The 24,010-nt window shown below is 48.2% G+C and overlaps 1 protein-coding gene across 4 annotated transcripts; it reads right to left on the reverse strand.

Annotated features, from left to right (window-relative positions):
- Nucleotides 1-61: 61 nt before the first annotated feature.
- On the reverse strand, nt 62-22,933 carry LOC115556807 (copine-1). 4 transcript variants are annotated; one of them, XM_030374159.1, is made up of 16 exons: nt 22,796-22,918; nt 11,264-11,392; nt 8,156-8,335; nt 7,818-7,892; nt 7,560-7,631; nt 7,107-7,190; nt 6,712-6,801; nt 5,907-6,005; nt 5,486-5,572; nt 5,289-5,348; nt 5,074-5,207; nt 4,643-4,697; nt 4,139-4,193; nt 3,755-3,888; nt 1,969-2,202; nt 62-1,182 (listed from the first exon to the last, which is right to left on the reverse strand). In XM_030374159.1, the coding sequence occupies exons 2-16, from the start codon at nt 11,390-11,392 to the stop codon at nt 1,054-1,056; spliced, it is 1,617 nt and encodes a 538-aa protein (XP_030230019.1). In that variant the 5' UTR covers nt 22,796-22,918; the 3' UTR covers nt 62-1,053. The 4 variants fall into 4 exon arrangements, with proteins under 4 accessions (XP_030230019.1, XP_030230017.1, XP_030230018.1 ...); XM_030374157.1 differs by having other exon boundaries at nt 1,969-2,205; XM_030374158.1 differs by lacking the exon at nt 22,796-22,918 and adding an exon at nt 11,842-11,973 and having other exon boundaries at nt 1,969-2,205.
- Nucleotides 22,934-24,010: the final 1,077 nt, after the last annotated feature.

Here is a 24,010-nt window from a genome sequence, read left to right on the forward strand (position 1 = left end):
TCTAGTGTGCACGTACTACAAAACACAATGAGACTCAAGTAAACATTCAAGTACACAGAAGTAAAATAAAATCCGTTTATTTCAAGTATAAAAGCCATAATACACCAAAGCTCAAGCGGAATCATGACACTTTTGCAGCCTTGTCTTCCTCCCAGACAACCAAAAGCCAAGAAGAGACTGATTATAGAGAGGGTTTGGCGCCCCCTGGTGGCCATAATGGATGCCCGCTCTAGCGTCAGTACACGCTGTGATTGATTGACGCAACTGGCAACGGACGGACCGTATAGTCAAACACGCTTCATGATTCAGCTCCGTGTGGAAGTGGTCTTTGATTATCTCGGGAGAAGATTGGAAGTTGATGCAAAATGGCTTCAAGAATAGAAGCTTATAGATTATAGTGCAAAGCAGCATGTCCATAAATTCTGAAAATTACCAGTGAGGACCAGTTGGCACTAGTTAGAACCGGTTGGCACTGGTTAGAACCAATAAGCACTAGTTTGAACCAGTTGGCACAATTAGGCACAATACCGGTCAAGGCAAGCAGCTAGAGCTAGCGGCTAGGCAGAGGCAAGCGGCTAGAGTAACAGAACAGGGCTATGGGCTGGCACATGCTAAGATAGACCAGACCTGTATCGACATTACTTCCAGGAAAGTCATGAAGATAATAATAAAAGTAAATACATGATATATGACACTCATATCTTGGGTCCATCTTCTGGTCTGAGTCAGACCAAGAAACACGTGGAATTACAACGATTATATCTCAGTAAATGATCAGGTTTAAATGGAGCTACATAACTGTGGAGTACATTTTAAAGGTTTCATATAGACGTATTATTGCATAAACAGGGTGTGTCCTAGGACTGCTTCAGTAGGGGTGTGGCTTAAGCATTCTGCAGTAGGATATGTGGCTTAGGCCCGTTGAGGGGTGTGGCTTAGGCACGATATGGGGTGCGGCTTTGGCATTCAGTGGTAGGGTGTGTGGATAAGGCATGGTAGGGGGTGTGGCCTAACCACAGTAGGGCTGTGGCTCAGACAGGGAAGGGGAGTGGCTTATGGTTTGAGCTCAGCCTGTTTGGGCGGAGCCATCTTGCCGGGCTCCAGCCCCATCATCTTGAAGTAAGACACCAGCTGGTTGGGAACCTCGGCAAGAACACTCTTAGCCAGCGCACCGGGTGGGGCCTAGAGAGAGAGAGAGAGAGACAGAGACAGAGACAGAGACAGAGACAGAGACAGAGAGAGAGACAGAGAGAGAGAGAGAGAGAGAGAGAGAGAGAGAGAGAGAGAGAGAGAGAGAGACAGACAGAGAGAGAGAGAGACAGAGACAGAGAGAGAGAGGCAGAGAGAGAGGCAGGAGACAGAGAGAGACAGAGAGACAGAGACAGAGAGAGAGAGACAGAGACAAGAATATATTGACTGCTGTCAAGGAAACTTTTTGCCTCTGATTCACGTCTTTGGTAGCACCACGCAAGTAGTCCGGTAACATATAAACCCCAGCGTATTCGGTCAGCTGTTTCTGAAACCTTCAACGTCATTGGCGGACTATTCCTCTGCTGATCAACACTACGAATGGTAATTGTAAAAAGACACACTTGTGTGAAGTTATTTTTCCGTGGTCATGTAATAAGCGGGATAATGTATAGAACGCCGGTCGTTATCGGGAAATGGGTTGGACCGGCGTTCTATACATTATCCCTTACATAAAGGCTCGGCTAGCTGACATGCAGCTCGAAAACAACAACCAGCCGAACTCTTAGGGCCGTTACATAGTCGACGCATCGCTACGCATACGCGTCAAAAGGCTACGTGACGCAACGCTTCGGCCGCCATTAATGGCGGCCGAAGCGTCGCGTCGCGTAGCCTTTTGGACGCGTATGCGTAGCGATGCGTCGACTATTGTAACGGCCCTTAGTCTGTACGAAACAAACACAAAACTCAAAGCTCTGCAACTCAAACTGAAAGACTTACGTCGGCGAACTTGGTGTAGGGGACGAACTGCACGATGTCGCGCGCGACGGCCTCCCCGGTGGTGGAGCGCAGCAGGCCGTCGTCCCCGTCCAGCAGCTCCATGGCCTTGAAGTCGGCCGGCCCCACGCCCACGATGATGATGGACAGCGGCAGGCGCGAGGCGCGCACCACCGCCTCCTTCGTCTGGTCGAAGTCCGTGATCTCCCCGTCGGTCAGGATGAGGAGAACGAAGTACTGCTGCACACACACAGTGGGGGTCAGGGGTGGGGGACAGGAAGTACTGCTGCACACACACAGGGGGTCAGGGGGGACAGGAAGTACTGCTGCACACACACAGGGGGTCAGGGGGGACAGGAAGTACTGCTGCACACACACAGGGGGTCAGGGGGGACAGCAAGTACTGCTGCACACACAGGGGGTCAGAGGGGACAGCAAGTACTGCTGCACACTAACAGGAAGGGCAGGGGGGACAGGAAGTACTGCTGCACACACACAGGGGGTCAGGGGGGACAGCAAGTACTGCTGCACACACACAGGAAGGGCAGGGGGGGACAGGAAGTACTGCTGCACACACAGGGGGTCAGGGGGGACAGGAAGTACTGCTGCACACACACAGGGGGTCAGAGGGGGGGGGACAGGAAGTACTGCTGCACACACACAGGGGGTCAGGGGGGACAGGAAGTACTGCTGCACACACACAGGGTCAGGGGGGACAGGAAGTACTGCTGCACACACACAGGGGGTCAGGGCGCGCTCCGATCTCATTCACGCACCCCTTCATTTGAACTTGTCAGAGGTCACCTAGACTCTGCATAGCCTCCCCCATACCCCCCCCCCACCCCTCTTACACACTTATTGTATGTTGTACGTCATGGCACTTAAAAATAGCCCTTCGCATCGTGTAGCATCTCATCCTAGCCATCTTTGTTGTGTACGGGGAGTGGGTTAACCTAGCGATTGTTAGTGCTTGGCACTTGGTTCTTTGAACATCCTTACTGTACCGACAGCGATATACTGTTTCTCAATCTTTTGACAAATGTACTTATTGTAAATCTCGCTTTGGATAAAAGCGTCTGCTGAATGCCCTCAATGTACATGCTCCCATCTCCTAAACCGCTTGCATTGCATCAGCGTAAATCTGTACGCACGTCCTCAATTGCAAGAACACATCCTTAATCCCACACTAACGTCCGCTTCATGAGTCTATAGCGTGCTATCAAGACCATACTGTTGAGTGCTAGGTTAGGCTCTAGGTGAAGGGCTAAACTCCTAGAGTCCTCACAGTGGCGTGGCTGCCATGTGTGTGTGTGTATTGAGTCCTCACAGTGGCGTGGCTGCCATGTGTGTGTGTATTGAGTCCTCACAGTGGCTTGGCTGCCATGTGTGTGTGTGTATTGAGTCCTCACAGTGGCGTGGCTGCCATGTGTGTGAGTGTATTGAGTCCTCACAGTGGCGTGGCTGCCATGTGTGTGTGTGTATTGAGTCCTCACAGTGGCGTGGCTGCCATGTGTGTATGTGTATTGAGTCCTCACAGTGGCTTGGCTGCCATGTGTGTGAGTGTATTGAGTCCTCACAGTGGCGTGGCTGCCTCATGTGTGTGTGTGTATTGAGTCCTCACAGTGGCGTGGCTGCCATGTGTGTATGTGTATTGAGTCCTCACAGTGGCGTGGCTGTCATGTGTGTGAGTGTATTGAGTCCTCACAGTGGCGTGGCTGCCTCATGTGTGTGTGTATTGAGTCCTCACAGTGGCGTGGCTGTCATGTGTGTGAGTGTATTGAGTCCTCACAGTGGCGTGGCTGCCCTGGGTGGCGGCGGAGGCGATAGAGGCCACGTGGTTGATGAGGGGGGAGAAGTTAGTGGGACCGGAGAGTTTGAGCTGGGGCAGGGCCTGGCGGTAGGCCTCCACGATGCCCTGGACACCTGGGGGACGACACAACACACGCTGGGGGTCGGTCCTGGGAAGGCACCCTAAACACAGGCTAGGGCTCAGGGAAGACCCCCTAAAGTCCCGGTAAGATACAGGCGGTTTACCTTACTAAACACACGCTCAGACACTGTGTGTGTGTGTGTGTGTGTGTGTGTGTGTGTGTGTGTGTGTGTGTGTGTGTGTGTGTGTGTGTGTGTGTGTGTGTGTGTGTGTGTGTGTGTGTGTGTGTGTGTGTGTGTGTACCTTGGCAGAAGGGGTTAGCTGGGTTGAAGTTGAGAGCAAATTGGTGATTGGCCGCCTGCAGGTCAGGAAGAAAAAGATAGTTCGGAAAAAAGAACACGAGCGAATGTGTGTCTGTGTGGCGAGACCAACCAACTCTTGTTTGACAGGGCTAACCTGGCCCCACTGAATGGATGTTTTGTACCCACACGCTGTACTGAACGGTCGGATGGTTTCACTGCTAACGTCTGTTGACATTGTGGCTTTAGCCTTTGTGTTTTCCGTTCATGTGCTCGTGTTTTTTTGGATTTGCCAACAAGAAGTTTATTTGACAAGCCTGCCGACCCTAAGCCATGTGTGACAGAGCATCCTCGTTGGAGGAATCCGCTGACGATAAAAACCGCATTGCATCATGGGATATAGCCTGGAAATAAGTGTGATTCAGCCGTTGGTGACGTCCTAATATAAACGTAGACAAATTGGAATAGTCTGACTAGTCTGGATGTAGAGCTAGGGGTTACTACTGACCTGGTAATCTGGAGGAAGTTTGGCTCCAAAACCGAAAGCTGGAAAGAATTTATCTCTGAGAGGGACAGGAGAGAGAGAGAAGTCATGAGGTCACGAGAGGTCATAAGAGCTCTTGAGTGTAGAATCACATTCAATCAGCAGTCTTGTGGGTGGGACCAAAGACCTGGGGCGATCCCTGATTGGCCCATAGCCTTGCTGTCCCTGATTGGCTTATAATTTGTCACCAATTGTTTTACTTTTGGTGCTTTGGCAATGTAAATGTATGTTTTCCAGGTCAATAAAGCTCTTTGAATCTTGAAATTAGACAGAGAGGGTTAGGTGGGAGAGAAAGGACGAGAGACACACACACACACACACACACACACACACACACACACACACACACACACACACACACACACACACACACACACAGGTAAACATGTACTCACGTGTCATAGTCCTGGACCACCAGGCCCACGGACCAGGTGGCAGACAGGTACTGGTTCAGACCGTCTGGACTCATGTAGTGGAGCGAGTTCGGAGAGCGAGGGTCCCCATTGGAGCCGGTGAAGTCGATGCCCACCTACAGACACACAAACCATTATTAGTGTGTGTGCGCACGCGTGCGTGTGTGTGCGCGCGCGCGCATGTGTGCGTGACTTACAGTGAAGTTGATTTGGCATCCTCCCATGACGTAGTCCAGGAAGGTGTGTTGTGACACCATCTGTAGAAATGCAAAAACAAACATTCATTCTTGAGCGGTGACTAGGGGGATTCTGGATAATGTAGTGTCTAGCTCCTAGATGACAGGTAAATGCAGTCCAGCTCCGAGCTGACAGGTAAATGCAGTCTAGCTCTTACCTTGCAGCTTTTTACACAAACAACTCCAGAGTTTTTATAACTCTTCTTCTTTTTCTGCTTGTCAGGATGGACACAGTCAAACTCCGCCTGTAGTAAAAATAATCACAATAACAATCACCCAAAATAATAATAATATTACTTCTTCTTCACTGGTAATTATTTACTATTATCTATATACTATGAATTATTTACTATTTACTATTATCTATATGAATTATTTACTATACATTATTTACCATTGCACTTTTATTGTTGAATGTATTACTTATGATTTATAATTTATAACTTCTCTTTACAATTTGTTATTATTGGTCCCACTAGTTCAGCCTCGTCAGTGAACATTAAAATTCATTCAACATCAGGATTGGGGGACACTCGTTTGGTTTAGACACTCATTTAAAGGAACATAAAGGAATCTCACCGGTGAGCCATGCGCTGCCTTCTGGAAATCGGAAACTTTAGCCGTGAAGGAACCAATCAGATCGTGGGATCCATCGCTGTCCGAGTCCAAGCAGTTAACCTGCAGGAGGAGGAAGAGGAGGAGAGGAGGAAGAGGGTGAGACTTGACACTTCTCAACCCGCTGAGATGAACCGTTGTTATGGACGCCGTTTCCAACCCTAGAACATAACAGACTATTGTTCTAGGAGGAAGCGATAAAATCGTTTTTATATCAATATGGGACCTATCATTTTTTGTGGTCGTTGTATTTTGCGTCAAATGGTTAATTTCTTGAGTAAGTATTTGTGTAATAAGAGAGTAATGTTCAGCAAGCCGGTGATAATCACCGATCCATCCTTTAATACAGAGAGTTTGATTCCTGTGCATGTTCCTGACCGACCAATCAGAGCGTAGATTAGGCGGACCCCTGCAGTGACTGCCAGCTCATTGGTTAGTTCTGAGAGGATGGTGTGTGTGTGTGTGTGTGTGTGTGTGTGTGTGTGTGTGTGTGTGTGTGTGTGTGTGTGTGTGTGTGTGTGTGTGTGTGTGTGTGTGTGTGTGTGTGTGTGTGTGTGTGTGTGTGTGTGTGTGGCTCTCGTCCTTCGTCTGGTATGAGTCGGACGACCGGCGAGAGGGGCGTGTCCGGTGTCTGAGCAGCTAAGTGCTTATTCGTGCAGACGGAGAAGTGTCGTGTCATTGGCCGTTCAGGCCGTCCACTGAGGCTGTGAGTTCCACTTGTTTGGTCGTGTGTGTATGTGCGTGTGCATGTGCGTGCGTGTGTGTGTACCTTGAGGGGAGCGTCCAGATCTCCACTACAGAAGGTTTGCAGAGAAAGTGTGAACTTCTTCCAGCTGGGATTCAGATTGTTCTTCACCACCTGTAAATCATCATCATCATCATCATCATCATCATCATACACATGACAGTCCAAAATGTATAACCCATGAGGCATTGTGCATCCTAGCATACTGACAAATGTTTTCACAATTACTAATAAATCCTTTTTTACATACAAAATAAACAGTTGATTAATAGGAAATAGATGTTGGACGCTTTATAACAATTTCAAAGTGTTTTAGTCAATCCTTTAAGGGTCGAGCAAATGGGCCGATGTGTTTGTTAGTGTGTGTGTGTGCGTGTGCGTGTGCGTGTGTGTGCGTGTGTGTGTGTGTGCTTGCGTACCTCAGTTCTGTACACCAGCTGCCACTCGCCACCAGCTCCTTGTTTATAAAACTCCAGGAAAGGATCGGACTTCCCAAAGAGGTCCTGAGAAACAGACGGGGTTAGCTAGTTCCTACCGAGCAGCCTACCGACTGTACCTGCCTAGTGTACCCGTCTACCGACTGTACCTGCCTAGTGTACCCGTCTACCGACTGTATCTGCCTAGTGTACCCGTCTACCGACTGTACTAACCTCCTGCCTACTGTATCTATCAATTCATCCATCTAGCACTTTATCTATCTGTATAGCTGTCCATTATTAAAACAAATTGCATCCTGTTTATAGGCAAGGCAACACAACTTTATTTAAATAGCACTTTCCATACACAAGGTAGACTCCAAAGGCTTCACATATAAACATTATAAACAATATCATTATAGAGTGATTGTGATAATGAAAGCGAGAGTGTTTTACCTTCTTGTCCAGGTTTTTAGCTTCTAGTTCCAGGACGATGGCTCTCTTGTCTTTAATCTCCTCAGCTGTCACCTGAGACACAAACATAGATACAAAATATATACAAACATATCTATACACACACACACATAAATATGCAAATATATACAAACATATCTATACACACACACAAACACATGAATATATCCGCACATATCTAGACGGACGCACGCGCACACGCACACGCGCACACACACGCACACACACACACACACTTACAGTGATGGTTCCCTTCCCTGCTGGCTTGGTGGTCTTCAGCTGCAGTGGTCTGGTCACAGTTTTACTGGCAACAATCTGAACACAATAATATATAGATAATATAACATAACTATAACTATAAGGAAACATTTTTAGATCATGATATCACATAACTATAACAATCACAATAACCAAAACAATAAAATATAAAAAAGCATATTTATGTTTTCATATAACTATAACCATGACAGTACACTGCTGGCTATCCTGAGTGTGACCTGGCACAGACTGTGTTTCACTCCTCCCAGGAGTTATACCTAAGTTTATACAACACAACATTTAACCATCAGGTGTGTTACCTGGCCCAGCGTCAGCTCCACTCCCCCCAGGAAGTCATCGTCCTTGAGGTCCACCGACTTGTTGTCGATATCGTAGACGGCAAGCTTGAGCTTCTGCACTGTCTCGAAGTGGTAGTCCACCTTCAGACGCTGGCTGAAGGCCGGGCTGTCGCAGTTCTTCACCCGCTCGGTCCGCCCCACCTGGGGGACAGAAGGGACACTTCAGTAACCATATTCAAATACATACATAGCGATGTACACACACACACACACACACACACACACACACACACACACACACACACACACACACACACACACACACACACACACACACACACACACACACACACACACACACACACACACACACACACACACACTACGGTACGGTGATATCAAGGTTCAGTACAGTTTCAATACATAGACAAATTAAATGCTGATGATTGATTTTTTAATTTGTATGTCGATTTTCCATGTATCATTATTGTCAAAGTAAACAACATGGGAAGCGTAGCTTCCAGAAGCACATGGAAACAAACAAACAGCATTGCCTGCTTTATAGCATCAAATATAGTTAAATACACTATGATAAAATATGATGTTTATTGCAGTCTATCTCTCCTATGATGTTTGTAAATGTTGGCCTGAAAATCTGTTGTGCAGAGGGGGATGGAAACTAATTAAATATACCTTGAGCCCAAGTGATGACTCCGTCAACAATTCAGGAATTATGGGAGAAATTGACTGAGGTTTAAGGTATAAGCCTTATCGGGCTTACAAGGAATACATCAGTGTGGAAGAAAGCAGAGTCAACAAAGGACCACATTCCGAAGGGTCAATCATTACCCCTCCTGACAGACCTGTGAGATGGACCCCGGTTACTCAGCTGACTCCAAGTTGACCCCTTAAAGCTGTGAACCTCTCTATACCTGGATCACCTCATCCTGGGAGGAAGAGATGGGGAGGGCTTCACGACGGCCACAAAGAAGAAAGAAGCCCCCTGCATTCTTTCTCTCACGTTACTTATACTAACTTATATGTTAAAGTTAACTAGTGAGTACTACAGTTTGAATCAAACCCTGCCTACTTTGTGAATGCATTCCACAATCACACACAGTGGTGTTGTTTTAAAGTGTTTGAATGCATGCTTATTGTCTGAGTGGAAGTGATTGTCATTGAGCTCATCACTGCCAACTCTCTCTGTGGACTTGTGTATGTGGTAAAGGAAGTTGTTTTCTTTGATCATACACTTTACTCAATACTGTGTCACAAACTACCTCAAGCCAAAGATGGTTGACAGACAATCTCATCGCATAAGCACATTTGGTTTATTATGTCTGTGTTATATCAGTTTAATTAATAAGTTGAGGAGTGGATTTAATTCAAAGAGGACCTCACTGCTCCACATCTGATGTAACTGTAATGTTTTAGATGTCAATTCTTTATGTTGTTATCTACTGAGAATACAGAGGAGGAGGATGAGTGTAGGTTCAGTTAGTGGGGAACCGGGGTGGGGGATACGGGGAGGGGCCTAATCTCTAGGCCCGCTGCATAGAGTGTTGTGATTGGTCAGTGCATGTAGGAGGAATCCAAACATACTGGAAATATGATTCCAGAACAGGGGTTCTTTGGCAAACCAACTCAGGTTTTGTTACTTGCTACAAATGATAATAAAGTCTTAATCTTTCAAACTTCCGCTTTCTCGATCTCTCTTAGATTGTCGACCTCTCTAAAGTGTTGCATTTTATCCATGACATTTACATCTAGGGCATTTACTAGACGCTTTTATCCAAAGCGACTTACAATAAGTACATTTGTCAGAAGAAAGAGAAACAATAAATCTCACTGTGGGTACAGTAAGGATGTTCATAGAACCAAGCTGCCAAGCTCTAACAATCGCTAGGTTAACCCATTCCCTGTATACAACAAAGATAGCTAGGAGAAGATGCTACACGATGCTAAGAACTATTTTTAAGTGCCAGAACGTACAACATACAATAAGTGTGTTATCCACGACATAATTACACAGCTCTGCTCCTACATGCTGTCCCTCTGGCTCAGTGCCTGAAGGCGTGGAGGACGGACACGCCACCGTTGCCTTGTCTGAACAGACTTTACCTTCCTCAGACGCAGCCGAACCACCGCCTCCAACGACGCTAGTCTGCATTTACATTGATTTACATTTTAGGGTAGCGAGCAGACTTTATCCAAAGCGACTTACAACGGTTCATAGACACATTCACACACCGACGGCGGTGTCAAACACGCAAGGCGACAGCCAGCTTGTCAGGACCAGTTAGGATGAGGCATCCAAGTCAGGGACATCTCGACACTCAGCTAGGGGATCAAACTGGCAACCCTTCCGGTTACCAGGCAACCCGCTCCACCACCTGAGATAAGCAGAATTCCAATAATACATACCATGTGTGTACATACCATAATAAAACTAGTTCTGCTCGAGGAGGCGGCCCAGCTACTAGGAAGCCATCTGCCATTGGCCGTTATCACCCCCCCTACAGCGGCCCTCAGTTCACAACCTCATGCAAGAACTTAGATTAGTAGCTTTAGACGCAGTATAGTCTAATTAAAGATAAGACGGATAAACTGTAGCTTATCTGGAATAGACAGAGTACCGCCCATATCTTTCTCCACACACAGAACCTCCTCTGTTCGGAATGTGTCTTGGCCCATGAAAAACGATCAGTGACAAGAAACGTTCTATCTCTTGTTTCTATAATGCAGCAAATAAGGATCGTCCTGCCTACAAACTCCGCCAACAGGAATGATACATTTGTATTCTTGTAGTTAAGCGTGAGCATCAATGTCTTTCCGACTTGGTAGCTTCCTATTCCAACTTTCCCTCTCCGACCATTAACCAACGTGTTTGGGATATTCTCTGCCTTTGTAGTAACTGAGCTAGTCACGCGATGGTATCGGATAGATGCATAGACTTGCATACTCGCCGATACCCGATACTGTGCTTTAGGAAATATCAGAGGAGTATGATACTGGTATCGGTATCAGAACAACATAAAATAAAGAGGGCAGGCGACAGGTGCCATTGGTTCCCTCTCACACACATACACAAAACACACACACACGGTATGGCAGAGAGAGAGAGCCCACCTCCTCCCATTGGTTGTCCCCGGTGCTCTGCAGCAGGACGCAGAGCGGGTCTGACTTGGAGCCCACGTCTTTATCCAGGAGGGTGGCGCATGACACCGTCAGCTCCACCTTGGACACGCAGTCGGCCATCTGGGAAAACACAAACATACACACATGTGATGAGCAGAACGCATAGACACACAGGACCACAAGAACACACGCACACAAACAATGATCAGGTCAACGATCAGATCATACACGCACGTTTCTGCATGCGCGCGCAGATACACACACAGATACACACAACCAATGATCAGGTCAACGATCAGATCATACACGCACGTTTCTGCATGCGCGCGCAGATACACACAGATACACACAAACACACGCATAGACACGACCAGAATAAAGCACGCGCGCGCGCACAAACACACACACACACACACCCACTCACAGACGAGCACAGACAACGTCAACTTCCGTCAGGACAGCTTACGCAGTCCGCACCCACTGAGTCACACATGGAACACAGTTCGGCCTTCAAACATCTCCGGCGGCATCCGCCTGTTACTTATTATACTTAAGACATTAGAGTTTACCTTGTTTTCCTGCAGTAATGTCCCCGAGAATACTCAAATACAAAAGTACTGTCCGCAGCGGTGCTCAAACGTTCAATGAAGGAAAGGGAGTGGCAGAGCGGTCGGGACCAAGGCCCGCCCATCGCTCGGATAGGTGGAGAACGAGGCTCTCTCATTGGTCAAAAGCTCACTACAATGGATATGATTGGACAGTGGTGTATGTGACGTCACCGAGACACAAAACAGGAAGTCGGGTGGAGAAAAAAAAGGCGTTTCGATTTCTTTGAAATGGCTAAATAGTTTAGTTATAGGTTACTTTGGATCATCGCTGACAACCAGGCGTGTTCGTCGGACTTATGTAAAGCTGATCTTACTCCGTGTTTGCTGCATACACACGGCCACAACATACTAGTTTAAAGTCAAAGCACCCCCAGACTAAACTTTATATGAGCACATGTAGAGGTCTAGGCTGACGTCACACAAACCCACCTGGCCTACTAATACTAATAATATTAATAATACTGCACAGGACTCAGAAACACTACAGTCCAGAGCACCGTTAAACACAAGTGCCTACTACAGTATGTAACCTGAGTACCCTTAAACAAAAGTAGTTCTACAGTACAGAGTACCCTTAAACACTACAGTACCCAGGTACCCTTAAACACTAGTAGGCCTACTACAGTACAGAGTACTCTTAAACACTAGTACTACAGTACCCAGGTACCCTTAAACACTAGTAGGCCTACTACAGTACAGAGTACTCTTAAACACTAGCTGTACTGCAGTACCCAGGTACCCTTAAACACTAGTAGGCCTACGGCAGTACAGAGTACCCTCAAAGGCTAGTAGGCCTGCTACAGTACCCGAGGCCTCCAGGTGGAAATAGACACACAAATGGACATGAAGGAGTTGACTTATTATGTCCCGTCTATTCCCTGTGTCGCTCAGTGGGTAGAGCAAGGCACCAACACTGCAGGGTTATGGGTTAAATTCCCTGTGTTGCTCAGCAGGTAGAGGAGCCAAACAGATTGTGGTTAATATGGTTAGGGGTTTACTATCCTCCGTGCAAGAATAACCTGTTGTTACGAACGCACACAGAAGTACACGCACACACAGACACAGTTATTCAACAGCATTGTTTAAAAGGGACACATTATACCACCAGGTGTGAGTGTGATTAGCAGTTACAAGCCGTTTTGAAAATCTGCGTCTTCTGACGTCACTAGTGGGCGTGTCCACCTAGATGTGTGCTAGATAGATGAGCAGCGTTTGCTTGAGTCCACTGGGTAGGCCGGTAGAGTGATCTATCCAGCCCACATCTAGGTGGACACAACCACTGGTGATGAAGTCAGAGGTCAGAAGACGCAGATTTTGAAAACGGCTTGTAACTGCTAATCACGCTAACACCTGGTGGTATAATATGTCCCCTTGAATAGTTAACGGGTCACCTGTCTTTTAAAAGGTACTTCCCACTTCCCTACAAATCGAACCTGAGCAACAACGGTGAAATACAACTAGCAACCGCAGGGAACTCACACACAGTGCTGTTCGAAGATAATGTGACACGCGCACTCACACACGCACACGCACACACACACGCACCTCGAAGAAGGGGGCCAGCTCGTCAAACCACAGTAACCAGTTCCGCCGCGCACTGGGATGTCGTCTTTACGTTGTCATGGAAACGGGTGATCCGACAGTTATTATTTTACCGTTGGTGCTCAGGTCTGAATTTGGAGGGTGATGAGTAACGGTAAGTAAATTAGTATTAGTAAAAAACATAGTTCACCCGTTATTATGATATCGTGAATATTAACTATTGAACGACGCTGAGGAACAACTTTATTGCCCGTCCAAAGATAAAGAACGGCACAGTATTCAACAGAGCCAGCGGTACTATTCCTCTTCTATGTAATAAGTATAAACTATGTTTATTCTTCAACTTAATATGTATGAACTAATAATATAACTTATGTTTTCAACCTGAAGGATAAAGGCTCAAACAGATGATGCAAGGGGGGTAACCAGCCAGATACTAGTTAGTTTGAGGTCCTTACTGCTAGTTGGTCAGTCTAGTAACTAAAAGTATTAATTGGCCTAGTCATGACTTCATTACTTACGTAGTAAGTTAATTACTCTGATAACTACTGGTATGTAATAGTCTAGATATGAGTGTTCGGATAATTCTATATGGTTATTTATTAGTGATTTACTATGCGGGTTAGACTTAACATGTTATGGGGGTTCGGGTTAATTAGGTTCAGTTAGGGTTATACTAAAGGAGTGGTACTATGTTGATTAGATTGTACTATTTGGGTTAGGGTTCATTAGGTCAGTAAGGGTTAGACTGCAGATGTATTATTTGGGTTAGACTACTATGCACTATGTTGGCTAGGATTAATTAGGTTGGGTTAGATTAAGGGAGCACCATGTACTATGTGGGTTGGGTTTGGGGCTAATATTCTTGATGACTTTTCATAAATCAACGACATCAGACGCAACAAACCAAACTGTTTCGGGTTCTAGAAATTCGTCATAAAACATCCTTTTATTGACCGAGTCCAAGAGACTGATGAGGTTTGATCTATATCTGTAATCTATACACACATACACAACAACTAGCTACATAGGCAGACATAGAAACACTTTCTCCAAGAAACTAAAAAAGATCAAAACAAACATTCATCTCAGCACACAAAACCTTTTTGTGCCGAGAGGTTTATATCTTCATCAACATCATCATCATCATCCCAAGCTGCAGAGTGATCATGACATCATTAGGGGGCAGTCCCAGCTCAAAAAAGACATCATCATAAGGGGACTGTCCCAGCGCAACACGGCGACCAACAGTAGGAAGTGAAGAGTGGCGAAGTTAGCAGTCCCAGCAAAAAGAGAGGGAAAGATATCGAGAGAAAGAGGATAAAATAGTGAAAGCATCTCAGGTGTAGAGCACAGAAGGACAAACAGTGGAATTATGCTTTTCTTATTGTCAACATGGCCAGTCTCACAGGTGGATGCAAACCATCGCAGACCCTGTTCCGTCTTTTAAAATAAGGATGGTATTGCCTGTAGAGAACTTGTTTAATCAACAGTGAGTAAAGTCTAAGACACAGCCTTGCTCAACGGACAACTCTGTTGTAGACGCAATGCAGTGCACACCATTATAAACGATAAGAAAACAATTTCACTGGCTGTGTCATTTTATAAACCATCAATATGATTTATGATGATTTCATCACTAGCAAACAGACATCACGTTCATAGCATCATAGCAGGTTAATAAAACACAACACACTCAACTCTGCAACAAACCAACGGTTTACAGTCAGCAACGCCGGTCCCAGATGAGTTTCAATGAAGCTGGAAAGATTTTGGTGCTCTTAAAAAACTAAACGAAACCATCTTCATCACAATTCCGCTCTTTGCAAGAGACAAGGTGTTCCCATCATCATCATCATCATCATCATCATCTTTCAGCTCTAAGCAAGAGACAAGTTGTCACCATCATCATCATCATCACATTTGAGCTCTAAGCAAGAGACAAGTTATCAACATCATCATCACATCTGACCTCTAAGCAAGAGACAGGTTATCAACATCAGCAAGATCATCATCATCACTTTTGAGCTCTAAGCAAGAGACAAGTTATCATCATCATCATCGTCATATTTTAGTGCTGCTTATCAACCAGAAGAGTCGGGTTAGTTTTGTGCTTCTGGAGACGGGGAGGGGGGGGGGGGATTCTGACCTATGAACACAGGGAGACACGCGGAGAGACTCAGGGGTCGGAGGTCGTGTTCATCCCAGGGTCACCTTGACCTTGCGGGCGCCGATGGGCCGGTCGTTGAGGTCCAGCACAGCGGAGCTGGCCTCCTGGTGGTTGTGGAAGGCCACCATGGCCTCCCCAGTGGGCAGGCCCTTCTCCCCCAGCTGGAGGCACACCGAGCCGGGCAGCACCTGGTAGCCGTAGAAGAAGTCCATGATCTCGTCCACGGTCACCGTGAAGGGCATGTTCTGGAGCTTCACGATGGAGGGGCACCCGGGCCGCTGGTTCCCCGGGTTCCCGGGAGCCTGTTGCTGTTGGTTCCTCAGGCCTTCCGGGCCAAAGTTTTGTTGTCCGTTGTTATTGTTGTTGTTGCCGCCGCCGCCGCCGCCTCCTTGGCGGTTCTGGTTATTGTTGCCCCCGGCGCCACGACCCGGCACGCCGGTCGGCTTCCTGTTGCCGCCGTCGAACGGAGCCAGGGCCCTCAGGGCCTCGGGGCCCAGGCCGTGGCCTCCAGGGGCCCCGGGCCGGAAGCCAGGCGGCTCCAGGATGGGGCCCCCGGGACCCCCAGGCCTGAAGCCGGGGGGCTCCAGGATGGGGCCTCCTGGCATCCCGGGCCTAAAGCCGGGGTGGTCCAAGAGGGGGCCTCCGGGCAGGCCGGCCACCAGCGGGGGGGTGACCGCCAGTCCCGCGGCCAGGGGGGGCAGGGGCGGGGGCCCCACCAGGCCGTTCCCCGGGTTGGCGAACGGCGAGACGAAGGGGGCGCTGCCCAGGCTGCCCATGGTGCTCCTCAGGAAGTTAAACTCCTCCCCGCTCATGCCGGCAAAGGGGTTGATCTGGTGGGTCTGGTGGGGGCTGGGCTGGTTCTGCTGGGGGCTGGGCTGCTGTTGCTGCTGCTGCTGCTGGCCGGGCTGGCTCTGGTTCCGCTGGCCGCGTTTGTTCTGCGGCGGGGGGTTCCTCTCGATGTCCTTCATCTGCTCGTAGGTCACCAGGTGCACGAAGGCGTCGCGCCCGTTCAGCTTCTGCCGGTGGAGCCGCTCCGCCTTGCGGGCGTCCTCCTCCGTGCGCAGCTGGAAGACGGCCTGGCCCAGCCCGTTGCCGTGGTTATCCGACAGCACCTTCAGGCTGTCCTCGTAGACACCCACGCCGTCCAGGAAGGCGCGGACGTCCTTCTTGGAGACGTTGTAGGGGATGTTGGTGATGTGGGCGCAGTTCCGGGGCGACTTGGAGACCTCCGGGGTCTTGCCGTCGCCGCCCGGGACGCCCGAGCGCTTGCGGATGGAGTCGATCTTCTCCAGCATGCCCTTCCTGTTGATGGGGTGCACCTGGATGAACCGGCTGCCCATGTACTGCATGTGGCTGCTCAGGGCCGTCTTGTAGTCCTGCTCCGTCTTGAACTCCAGGAAGCCCTCCCCGGTGGCCCGGCCGTTGGGCCCGTAGGCGATGTACACGCTGTCCTCCACCAGGGACAGGTTCTTGAAGAACTCCTGGATCTGCCTCTTCTCCGCCTCGTAGGGCAGGCCCTTGAGGTAGACGCACCACTCGCTGCCGCCCTGCCGGAGCGGAGAGCGGGACCGGCAGCGTTCCCTGCCCCCCGCCGGCACGTTGCCGCGGTGATGCTCCTGAATCTGAGCTTCCTGGATGGGTTTGGCGTTGGGGTTGTTGGCGTTGGGGTTGTTGGCGTTGGGGTGGTTGGGGTTGTTGAGGCTGACCCACTGGCGCTCCGTGGCCGGGGACACGTCCACGTACCTCTGCCCCATCATGCCCCCGCCCCGCTTCACCACCTCCATCCCGTCCTGGGGGGAGAAGAACTTGACCATGGCCCGCCCCGTGCCCCGGCCCTGGCTGTCCCTCAGGAGCCTCACCGCCTCCACCCCCAGGCCCCGGAACATCTCCCTCACCTCCAGCTCCGAGGAGGTGAAGGGGAGGTTCTGCAGCAGCACGAAGAGCTCGTCGGGGCTGGCGAGGAGGCCGCCGCCGCCGCCGCCCGGCACCACCCCGGCCGCCGCCGCCGCCGCCGCCGCCTTCATGTGGAGGCCCAGGGAGGCCAGCGGGTTCAGGGGGTTCAGCGGGCTGAAGAGCATGGGGTTGGGAGGCCCCAGGGCCAGGGCGGAGGCCAGGCCTCCGGGGGGAGGCAGGGAGGGGTTGAAGGGGGGCAGGGAGGACATGTGGGGGAGGTGGGACATGTGGGGGAGAGGGGAGGCCGTGGGCACCGGGGGGAGGGCTGAAGACGGGGGAGGGCCAGGCATGGAGGGGAGCGCCGGCAGGGGGGGGATGGGGGGCGGCCCCCCGGCGAGGCCGGGGCCGGAGCTATAGCTGTTGGCGAAGCTGGGGGGTAAATTGGGATGGCTGGGGTGGCTGGGGGGTAAGCTAGGGTGGCTGGGGTGGCTGGGATGACTGGGATGACTGGGATGGTTCGGATGACTGGGATGACTGGGATGACTGGGATGACTGGCATGGCTGGGATGGCTGGCATGGCTGGCATGGCTGGCATGGCTGGCATGGCTGGCCGACACCTTGTTGCCGTGCTGCTCCTGGTGGGAGCTGGCTGTGGTCACAGAGGGCTGGGCGTTACCGAACCCTTGGTTACCGTGGCCACCACTCCTCCCCACAACGGACGCCTGAGACGCGGCGGCGCCGGCGCCCTGCCGACCGGCGGCCGCCACCGCCGGCGCCTCGGCCGCCGCCGAGCCCGTCTCGAAGCGGCGCCGGCTGAGCTCAATCATGTTCTGCATCTCCGTCTTGCTGCTGAGCAACAGGGACACCTTGTTGGTCTTGATGGCCCCGCCCGTGCGCATCATTCCCAGACGGGCGTCTTCATCGGTGGCGAACACGATGAAGGCCTCGCCGTGCTCCCCGCCCACAATGTGCACGCCGCCGTCGGGGATGGTGAGGCCAGAGAAGAAGTGTCTGATGTCCATGGTGCCTGCCACTATGGGCAGACCCTGCAGCCTGATCACAACAGCCATAGCAAGGCTGCCACAAGCCCACTGCCAACTGGCTAACTACCTGTGGAGAGAGGTACAGGAACCATCAGAGCCAGCAGGGGGGAGGCAGAGGGACGGGACTGAGGGCTGGGAGGAGGAGAGACGAGGTGGAGGAAAGAAGAGATGGAGGAGAAGAGGTGGGGGACTGGTAGAGGGAGGAGAAGAGATGGATTAGGAGGAGAGAAGGGATGGGGACTAGGTGGAGGAGGAGAGGTGGAGGACCGGGGTGAGGGGTAGAGAGAGTAGTGATGGATGACTTGGGGGATGGAGGAGAGATTGTAAACACCTCAGACAGCAGCATCTCAGACATCAGACTAGTTTACCATCTCTCTCTTTTCAACAGCGGATCATAAACTACCGGTCATACTATGGTCTCGATGTTGCTTACCATACTTCTGTTTATAGCAAGGATATCCACGGTTACCGAACACATTACATCCATCATCAACAACATTATACAGTAAAGACATATATAGACCACGTTTAGTAGCATCGGCCTAGCACCAGGTACTCATATTATATGCAGGGACACACATTTTACTTTTGTATCTTTTGTTTAGTTTAAAGAACTCATATTTGTTTGCTCAACACTCTAAACCGTGTGATATCAAACACTCCATATTAATGAAAAGGACAAAAAAAGATTCAAACAACAGAAAACACCACGACTGGACCAAACAATGAAGCCAAAATCGAACTTGTTCACCTTGTTTCCAACCCATATTCCTATTAAGCACCTTTCCAACAAATGAACCCATTTTAAAACTGTTTATTACAACAATTACTCCCTGTTCAAAGAAACATTGGCGGCAATTTCATCAGTTCCAATTAATATAAAAATGAACAACAACTATGTTATTAGTGGGTCATGAACAACATGGAGACACAACGGGGATGTGATGTTTGGCCCAGTTCCCAGGAGACCAAAGCATGCATCACATGGATCTGAGAAGAGACCAGACACCCTGATATTTCAATCCAGTTAAAACACTTCACCCAGCACCTGACATCAGGATATCCATTGGGACGGAAGACCAGCACGGTGAGACATCCCATGAACCATTTCACACTTTTCAATGGGGTCCATATGGGGTAGGGGTGGGTATTGCCAAAGAAGTCACGATTCGATTCGTATCACGATTCACATGCGATTCTATCACGATGCATCGCGATACTTGAATTATTGCGATGCATTGCGAATTTTCACTGAACACTGTTAAAAAAAAATTAAGCCATTACCAGTGGCTGACTGGCTGTGTATGATCTGGATAGTGTGTTCAATTGATAACTCAAAGCAACTCAATTCATACATAGCTGTATTTATTGAAACGACTATTACTGGATACACTGACAAGAAGTGCTAAGGATCTATAAAACTTAAAATAACAAAATAAGGATAATCAGTGCCGTTTACATGGCCTCAGTGGTCCTTTAAACCAATGAAATGAAAACATTCAAACATTTCCCCTTTTGGAAGTAGCTGCCATTATAACAACAATATCATTTCATAAACATAAGAGGACAAACTGATGCCACAAAAAGTGAATAGGCTTTATAAAACGATATAAAAAAAATAAAAAAATAAAAAAATTTAATTATTCATTTTTTTAAATTAATAATCGACTCTTGGCGTCAACAATCGATGCAGTAGATCGTGAAAATTAGAATCGCGATGCATCGTCATGACGATTATTTGGCACACCCCTAATATGGGGCAGGGTAAAACAGTGTTTTACAGCGTGTTCGGTCCCTCTGTGGCAGACTGAGTGACATAGCGTATTACAGAATGTTGGGTCACTATGTGGCAGAGGAGTGAATACACCGGTGTTAACTTTCTGAAGCAGTTTGCAGACCAACACCCCAAATCCCACGATCACAAACTAAACATAAGTAACAACTCACTCCGTCTCCGACCGACTATCTTGTTCAACCCGGAATAAGTTCCATCACTTGGCAAGCCTCACTCTGAGAATCGCCTTGTTTTCATTGACCGAAACAACCGATCCAAGAATTCCATGCAGACAGATGTTCCACCAGTCATGCAGACAGGTTTCCAACCAGTCCAGAAAAGCTAACTATTGGGAGCTGAACCACTGTAAGTTGTAAGGGCCTAAAGTTTGTCTTCCGCCCCTGAACAAGAGCCCATGAAGCTGAGTTGTGAGAAGGCAACCGAAACCAGCACATCAAGGGCCAGAAACCAGTGGCTTTAAAACATCATGAGCCAGAAACCAGCACCTTTTAAACTTCAAAAACCATAGGCCAGAAACCAGTTGCTTTAAAACATGAGCTAGAAACTAGTGCCCTTTAAACGTCAGGAACCAGAAATCAGCGCCTTTTAAACATCATGAACCAGCAACCAGCGCCTTTCAAACGTCATGAACCAGAAACCAGCGCCTTTTAAACATCATGAGCGATGGGCCGGAAACCAGCAGCTTTTAAAACATCATGAGCGAGAAACCAGCGGATTTCAAACATCATGAGACGGAAACCAGCAACTTAACAGCAAAACATCATGAGCCAAGAAACAGAAACCAGCGACCTAAAACATCATGAACCCAGCAACAGAAATCAGCAACAGAGAACATCAATCAATAGACAAAAACTAGTGATTTTCAAACACCATGAACAAAGCAACAGAAACCAGCGACTTAAAAACATCATCAGCCCAGCGACCAAAAACTGCAACTTTGAAACACCATGAACCCCGAAGCACAAACCAGGACGTTTAACAGAAGAAACCAGCAAGATTAACAGCAAAATACAGCAGGTTTAACTGCAAAGTACAATAAACCAAGAGACTGAAACCAGCGACTTTAACAGTGAAACATGTGAACCCTGAGAGAGAAACAAGCTTCTTTTTTTTACAAAATCATCACGAACCCTGTGACAGAAACCAGGGAACTTAACAGCAAAACATCACGAACCCTGGTACAGAAACCAGGGACTTTCAAACGTCACAAACCCAGAGGGAGAAACCAGGGACTTTAACAGCAAAACATCATGACCCTAGTGCAGAAACCAAGCACTTGAAACATGAACCCAGAGACAGAAACTAGCAACTGTATAACATCATGAACCAAGACAGAAACCAGTGACATAAACCAGCGACTGAAAAACTTCCTGAACCAAGATACAGAAACCAGCTACTGTATAACACCATGAACCCAGAGACAGAAACCAGCAAGCTGAACAGCCAAACATCATGAACCCTGAGAGGGAAACCAGCGACTTCCAACAGAAAAACATCATGAACGCAGACAGAAACCAGCGACCTTATCGTCAACGCCGAGACAGAAACCAGAGCATTTGACAGCAAAACATAATGAGCTCAAAATCTGGAACCAGCGACTTTAGCTCTTAAGTCCTCAACTAAACTTGTTTCAACATGCAAACACCGTCATTCGCCACTTGAATACCACCTTCTCTACGATCGGGAAATGTGTATCCTCATCCCTACTGGAGACAGCATGGCTTCACGTTCTACAGAAAAGTACTTCATACAACAATTAGTACCTCGAGTTAGATTACCTCACTATTAACCGAGCTATTTACCAATGGTACATTAGTACGATCACCACACTATTAACCAATGGTATATTAGAACGATCACAAAACTATGAACCAATGGTATATTAGTACGATCACTAAACTATTAAGTTATGACCAATTCTATTAGGACGAGCAGAGTGGTCTCTTTCTAATAACGAAATCGTTTAATTCTCTTCTTTACAGTCAAAATAAATCCACATGGACGAGTCCAACTAACGGTAATAAAAATGAATTTACGTAAACAATCTCCTTTATAATGACAATAAAAAGAGGATATGGTGAAATATTATTCAGGTATTAGGACTTATTATTAACCATGCACAGATGTAACGTTATACTAGTATTTAATGTAGACATCCACATTAGATGTGAGCATAAAAGACGAAGTGTGTTGCTCAGGATGTGCATGGAGGCTAGCAGTAAAATAGCTAGCAGAAATTCGGACCAATCTGGCAACATTGGCTGCATCGCGTTGCAGCCAGTGTTGCCAGATTGGTCCCGATTTCACGTCCAATCTGGCAACACTGGTGGCTAGGCCTGTTAGCCCCTAGCAGCAGCGTTTGGTCTCCGCTGATTCGTGTTGTAAAAGAGCGACCACATGAGAAATGCACGGAGGCGGAGTGTCTGTTTGGGTTCAGCTCTTATTATGCTCGACCCTTTCACGTTTCCTTACCGATAAATGTGAGAGCAAAAGAGATTGTGTTCATGAAACCTGCCGCGTTGTTCTTTCTCTTCACAGCTTCATCCTCCTTTGCGAAATCTCGTCACAGATCCCGCGAGAACTGGGGTGTTGACGCGACATAATAGCCCCGCCCACATGTTAGTAAATAATGGTGACGTCTCTGTAGGCGGGGCGTTGCCGTCGGTCGAAGGTAGTCTCTAACATTGGCCAACAACAAGCAAGTATTTCTCCACTGTGACAAGATGATATACTGCAATAAAATAACAATGTTTACCTCTCAAAAGATAGACCCCTGGGCCCCGTTTCCCGATAGCATCTTTAGCCTAAGTGGATCGCAGAGTGGGTCGTACGAGCATCGTACAGTTTTCACACCGTTTCCCGAAAGCATCTTTGGTAACGAACGTCTTGAAAGTGTGCTCCAGGGTACTCGTAGGACGCTAAGAGCCTCGTTAGTCTACTATAGCCTCAGTGGCGTAACCAGCGGACATTCCTAGTATTGGATGCGTTTTATTATAACACATTGGTAATGGTGTATCACGTGCGTCTGAGCCTAATGTGGGCCATATATGTTCTTAGTTTGAGAGACAGTGCAGGAAATGTTTGAGCAGGCAGGGCACTTAAAATGTGTGAGAGAAAGTTGGGGGGATTTGTGCAGACTGACATAGGCTACTCATAAAACGTAGCCTAAAATAATGTAAAAAATAAATAAAAATACAAATAATGAAAAATATTAATTATAAAAATATTTAAAAAATGCAAAGGAGCAGGCAAAAGGCTGGGATATGGTGGGGATTGGTCACGTTGACGGGAATGTTTAGTGACATGTGGGAGGGTGGAGGGGGTTAAAAAAAAGTCTCAATCACTCTTCGACGTGCATGAAAACCAGCCGCGTAGTTATGAGAGAGGCCGTCCTCACACCGATCTTCCTCGTCGTCATCGTCCTCAATGTCCTCCGGTTCAACCAAAGCTACCCCAGCCTTAGCTGCAATATTGTGCAACATAGCTGTCACACATATCACAGCGCATGACTTGGCCGGCGAAAACTGGAGCCCTCCGCCTGACTTGTGAAGTCATCTAGAGCGTAACTTCCACCTCCCGATCGTGCGCTCAGGATTAGGACTGATATATATGTCGGCCTAGGCTTAATCAATTGTGTTTTAATATCTTTAGCATTCATATTATTGCAATCTATTCTTTTCGTAGGCT

The sequence above is a fragment of the Gadus morhua genome, chromosome 13 (genome assembly GCF_902167405.1).
Source record: "Gadus morhua chromosome 13, gadMor3.0, whole genome shotgun sequence".
Classification (NCBI taxonomy): domain Eukaryota; kingdom Metazoa; phylum Chordata; class Actinopteri; order Gadiformes; family Gadidae; genus Gadus; species Gadus morhua.